Genomic DNA, 6,401 nt, shown 5'->3' on the forward strand with positions numbered 1-6,401 from the left:
AACTGCATTTCTCAGCATAACTACGATGTTGTGTCACTGCCATCTAGTGGAGGGAAATAGAATGAATTTCAAGTTTTTACTGCACCAAATCTACAAATGATACATTATGTAGGTGAATTATTCAGTTGTTAAACTCCAGGATTTTCCATGTAATGCTGAAGCAGAATGATGTATTCTGTCTAGCTTACTGTTCTGTTTCCACATGCATCGTGTTTTTTAATCAATCTTTATTTTTCCTTCTTATTCTGCCGGCCAAAGATGACAGAAACTACACAGGTATGGATCTTTTTATTTCCCTTATCACGCTATCATGCATGCTAACACAATCCTACTACAATTCAATCGTTAATAATGTATTCTTTTGTATTTAATGTGACATATTGGGCAAGCAAGTACCCAGTCAACATGCACTCAAATGACGCGGAAAACATCGAGTTGCTGTCGTGAAACATTTGTACGACGTAAACCTCTTAAGTAGAACATTGCATTTCAAAACAAAGACTATTTTATTCTCTCCGAAGCTAGATGATAGAATTATAAAACATTAAAAGGCTCACCCAGATCTCATTACAGACTTTTTCTTCAAGGAGACGTTTCAAACCACTTTACTTCCATAGCTAATGTTAATCTACCTGAATGCAACCATGCACAAAACAACATTTATTTATTCCAAGTTTGCTTCCCATGAGGCCTTCAATGTTATGCTGCAGATGTAATGTGTACTGTCGGCACAAGAGGGCAGCAGCAGCCCAAAACACAGACAAGAGGTTGTTTTGTAGTGCAGCTTCAAACCCAGCTGGAAAAATCTGACTTCAATGAACCAATTAAAAAGAAATACCTGCTCTGAGAGACATTACTGAAGTTGGTAACTCGGTTAAACAAATGAGTTTCATATCTAGTATTAGAACACTTACATATTAGCTGCCACCATTTCTTCATCACCTGTTTCCACCCCTGAGTATTGAGAAAATCCTTCTTTTATGAATCAAATCACAAGGGAGAAGATTAAGACTATTTCATTTGCTCATAGGCATCATCAATGAGCTATCGTTTTCAACTCATCTCATCTACAGTAACCCTCTTACGTCTTAAGTTAATTATCATTCCTACGTTTTAATCAAATATTGGTATTGGTTTGTTTCTAATCGTTTTCGCTCAGCGCCTGCCCTCTGAAAAGACTTAGAGGGATTTTCAAAGAGGATAGGGGTGGGCAGAGAGTTTGTAATGATCGAGGTATAAATATAATCAGGTGTTGAATATTCTGCTCACTTTAACATGCGGTGCTATTATACCTGAGGTTCTGTTGCTGTGATAAAACTTCCCTTTGAAAGAGAAAGGGTCAAAACTTCTACCAGTGCAGACTCTCTATCTGATCCCTGAAGATGAATACATGTGCTAATGTTGCAGGATGGCCCTCCCTCTTGAACAGTTTCTGCACCACATTAGGAATTGGCCAGATATTGAGTCATACACTCGCTACAGAGGATCACAACACTGCACAGTTACTCTAATGAATTAGGCATGGACCTGTACCGTTCCCTCAGACACTGATAATGCACACACACAATATGCACACTCGCTAAACTCGATATATAGTTTCATGCAAGTAATCCCAGAAGTTTCCAAATGTCACGGACACCCTTTCCAAACACATAATTAACAAAGCAGCAAAGAACAGTGTTTCCTCAAATAGATATTTCCAACTAGTGTCTCAGTGGTGACCTCCTCCTGGCTCTGTTTTCTCTCTTCCTCTCTCCACTCCATGTGCCATCACCACCCACTTACTGCCTCCTCAGCGGGAGAAAGGTTAATACCCTGCTCCTGTCTCTGTCTCTGTCTGCTCTACCCTGGGTCTGTGTGTGTGTGTGTGTGTGTGTGTGTGTGTGTGTGTGTGTGTGTGTGTGTGTGTGTGTGTGTGTGTGTGTGTGTGTGTGTGTGTGTGTGTGTGTGTGTGTGTGTGTGTGTGTGTGTGTGTGTGTGTGTGTGTGTGTGTGTGTGTGTGTGTGTGTGTGTGTGTGTGTGTGTGTGTGTGTGCGCGGACATTCAGTAGGTTGTGTCTTTGGTTTCTGTTTCCTCCGAGTGCAGTTAAACAAAACCCCGGTGAAGGTTCACAGTCAATTTCAGCAAAGCCACATAACAAGCTGACAGTCTCATTTGATCTATGTTTACTATTGTTTGTATATAAACATGTATACATATATTTACATGTAGGGTTTACTCTTTTTGTTATATTTTAAAAATGCATGGGCTCTAACAGGAATTCAATCAAAAGGGTGGCATTATTGTAAACAGTTTTTAAAAAAAAAATCTTTCTTTCAAAAAACAATAATGAGATGAGACGGAGCTTTGTTAACCCCCGTGGGGAAATGGGGTCGTTTAAACAGCAACAGGCTGAGAATGAAAAACAGGAGAGCACAGATTCACACAGATTAGAGATGGATAAAATGAAAGTGATATACAGTTAAGTAGCTTTAAAATAAGAAATGAATTAAAATGAACATATATACATTCATCATGCATTAGTCCATCTGCTAACAACTAAAAACTAAAAAGTACTAATGATGGTGGTCTGTTGTCCTCTTGAGATATATGTTAACCAGCTCCTTTTCTGGATATACATGTCTCAGACAAAGTAAAACATTACAATAGAGTGAAATGAAAACAGGAATAACAGCATTTGTTGGAATAATGCAAAAATAAACATTTAGTGCGTTAGGGAGTATTTACAGCAGCAGGACAGTGTCTCAGGGACTGACTCAAAATAAACTAAACTGCCTTTGTTGATCGTAATCAAAGCAGATAAAAGCTCATTGATGTGTTTTTAATAGTTTTTTGACAACTAAGGAACTGTATGGCACAGAGGGATGGGATATATCAGACTATTTCAACACAGACGGCAATATCACTTTTCTTTTCATGGGAGTTGTTGGAAATTAGACAATGTTTTGCAACCCTCGTCGTTAAAAAGATGGGTTGTGTCGTAGGGATTTAAGCGGTGCTTCAAACTTAGAATAAGAGTTATCTGTACAGTATGATGGGAACACTTTTAACCGGCAAACTTTTAATAAGTGGTAGCTGATAGAGCTGGGAGTTGCCCCAAAAATGTAGTCAGAGAATTTAAAATCATTGTTGTTACACAATCATTTCCTGATGGAATTTAAGCCTGGTTATAATTAATGTTTGAAGGGGACAACTGCTGTTACAATATACTGTTGTGTAGCAAAAGCTATTCCCTTTTTCCTGTATTATATAAATACAAAATACTCTTGGTTACCGCATGTTGCTACGAAGCAATGCCCTAGTAGCAGAGTATTTCCACCGTCGGTCAATAAACGTACTCTTAACTCCCCTCCACCCTGATACTCGGGCACAATATATTACTCTAATAAAGGAGGTGCTGCAGAGTGTTGGAGGTAATGTGTGGTGTGCTGCTCCTGAACAAATGACGTAATGATGATACCGTATCGGAGAGGGAGCTTTTTACTGCTCGGTGAACTGTTTTTACAGCGTTATGGTCAATATTATGCTCACATAATGCTGGCCCTGCAATGTGTAAATACAGCCACGTTTTCACCTTTGCCCATCTGGTACAAACAAAGCAGAGTAAGAGCAAGACATAGAACATATTATGATATATTGTTTGACCAAAATCTCTCATCTGTGCACAAGGAAAATGGATTTGTACCGTCAGCAGTTTGGAAAAACCTTACATCTACAAAATAGCAGCGTCATGGGAATTGAAGCGTTCTGATTGATTTTACACAATATATTTTCACAATAATTTGGATTTCTCATGAACAACACGTGCTCTGCAGCTGGAGGGAAATATAACCTGGTTATTCTGTTAAAAGGGTACAACTGCATCTTCCCTTAGGAGCACAGACCATTATCCTGAAGAATGGCCAGTGTGCAAACTGCAGACTCACACACACACGCACACAAACACACACACACACACACACACACACACACACACACACACACACACACACACACACACACACACACACACACACACACACACACACACACACACACACACACACACACACACACACACACACACACACACACACACACACACACACAGCACAAGGCCCTCGTTAAAAGCGTCTCAGCAACATGTTACAGCGCTAATGCATCTTTTCCAGGCTCTGCCACAGCTAATGTGTGCTCTGAATGTGGCATTTGCCTCCACGGGGGTTATTAACGCGGCACTGCCCTATGCTGGTGCGTCTTCCATGTGTTGGCTGTAGGATTATGGAGCGCAAAAAGCATGAAAGTTCACGGCTGAATAATTGATAGTGCGTTGGATGGGTCACAGGGTGGCAGCGAGGATGAGGAGGTGGAGGTTGAAGGCAAATGCCAGGCGATGATCACTACACTCACCTCAGCCTGTGAGGGCTTGTTAGCTGCTGTATCTGAATAGCTCTCTACATGGACATATCCAGATAATGAGATTTGGGTAATGAACCAGAGTTATACAATAGTCATATTCCATTGCCTAACTAGGGAGCATTTTTAATTTAGACTGGAGAAATAATGGTCTTCTTCTCAATTTCTGCAATAAGTAATTCTCAAAGGGAACTTTAATACTGACATAACATTGCAATTAAAGCGCATAAACAGGAACTACAGAAACATGAAATAGTAGTCAATAATCCAAATCCTGCTGTGTTGAAAATAGGAAAGTATTGTTCTTAGATGAGCTGTTAACCTTTATGTGTATCATCCTGAAGGATTCATCGATCTCAACAGTGGTGGCAGAATGCGTCTTAAACAAGTTTATTCTAGAAAAGCACTGTGATCTGTCTGTTTTAACTAGGCTTAAATGTCACTGTGCCTGTCTCTATGTGCGTGCTTGTTTTTGTCAGAAGGTGTGAGCGCACGGTCTCATCTCTTTGTGTGTCAGAGTAGGGACTGTGCTGGGTGCAAAAAGAGGGTGTGAACAGGTGTGCAGGAGCACTCCGTCTCTAATCTACTATAACTCCATCACAGGTTCCCGAAATGAAATGGAGTAAAATCAGCCATGATTGATACGTCCTGCCACGTTTTTTCGCTGATTTCTCAAAGCTGCTTCTGTAGCATTTTATAGACTTGGCGGTGGGGAGGAGGAGGAAGAGGAGAATTAGCAGAGGTGGTTACAGAGCAGTTGCTCAGCGCTCCTGTGTGCTGGGCCAGTAAGCAAGTTATTGATTTGAAGGTCAAGCTGCAGCTAGCTATCTATGGTAGAACCAGGCTGAAGGTTACCTGTGACTCAGCAGCATTTAAATGATTATACTTGACTGTGGGGTCCTGAGAGGGGAATCTGTATTGACACATTTTCAAATGAGGTGGGGGATGAGGGGGGGAACGGTGCTCACTTAGGAGGCAGGAAGTATCTAACCATGTAATGTCATTGTTGAAGCCTGTCATCTTTGTTTCTACAACTTTGGGATAGGTTGCAATGGCATATGGCTCACACATTAATGTTACCTTAAGAATGGATTTGTTGATTATTTAACTTCTAGTGCCATCTTTAGGTCAAATTAAAAATATTCCCAATAGTTTGATATATGGCCAAATACCTGAAAAAAATATAATTACCAACCCTCAAAACTAAGATGTTGAACATGCATCAACATCAGTTGACTGATAAGACTATTACATGTTATACAGTTGTCACATCATTGTATTAATCAATATCAGAAAAATACTCATCAATGCTGTGGTTTAGATTTCACCATTATTTCCAAATCCTACTTTAACCTGCAAAGGAACAAATCGATGCTCACTTGGAGAAAACAAATCTAAATCAGGTTGTTTATAAGTGGTTAAAAACAAGGTAACGTCACTGTTATTTAGCCTCATGTAACCGGTGCATGGAGCAGGCTCTGCAAGCATGGAGCAGGCTCTGCAAGTGCTGCTAGTATAAGATGCCAAATACAAAGACAGAAATGTGACAAAATGGGGTTCTGTGGCACTCGGATGGGTAAAACTGTTTTAAGTTAAGCGCAGCGTGTAACTCATTAGAACATCTTTGAGGAGATTTTGCCCAGAGCCCCCTCCCAACCACCCTCTCTTTGTTCCCCCCCCCCTCTCTCTCTCTCTCTCTCTCTCTCTCTCTCTCTCTCTCTCTCTCTCTCAATACCCATTTCAGACTCTCTCTCTCTCTCTCTCTCAATACCCATTTCAGACTCTCTCTCTCTCTCTCTCTCTCTCTCTCTCTCTCTCTCTCTCTCTCTCTCTCTCTCTCTCTCTCTCTCTCTCTCTCTCTCTCTCTCAACTCCCTCTCTCACACACACTGTCAGCCTGCCGGTGCTGCAGTGGATCAGACGCAGAGCTCGGCGCGCCTGCTTTTCCGCGGCATATCGTCTCATCTGTTGGAATACGGCTGCGTTAAAAGGGGGAGATGCTGCCTG

At 41.0% G+C, this 6,401-nt stretch overlaps 1 protein-coding gene across 1 annotated transcript in view; it reads left to right on the plus strand.

Moving 5' to 3' along the window:
• gabbr1a (gamma-aminobutyric acid (GABA) B receptor, 1a) overlaps positions 1–6,401 on the plus strand; it is a 69,956-nt gene that overhangs the window by 10,922 nt on the left and 52,633 nt on the right. The window contains exon 6 of the mRNA XM_079692354.1: positions 259–276. Coding sequence (XP_079548480.1) covers positions 259–276 — 18 coding nt within the window. The remainder of the gene's footprint in view (positions 1–258; positions 277–6,401) is intronic.

This window comes from Notothenia rossii, assembly GCF_949606895.1.
Source record: "Notothenia rossii genome assembly, chromosome: 7".
Lineage (NCBI taxonomy): Eukaryota > Metazoa > Chordata > Actinopteri > Perciformes > Nototheniidae > Notothenia > Notothenia rossii.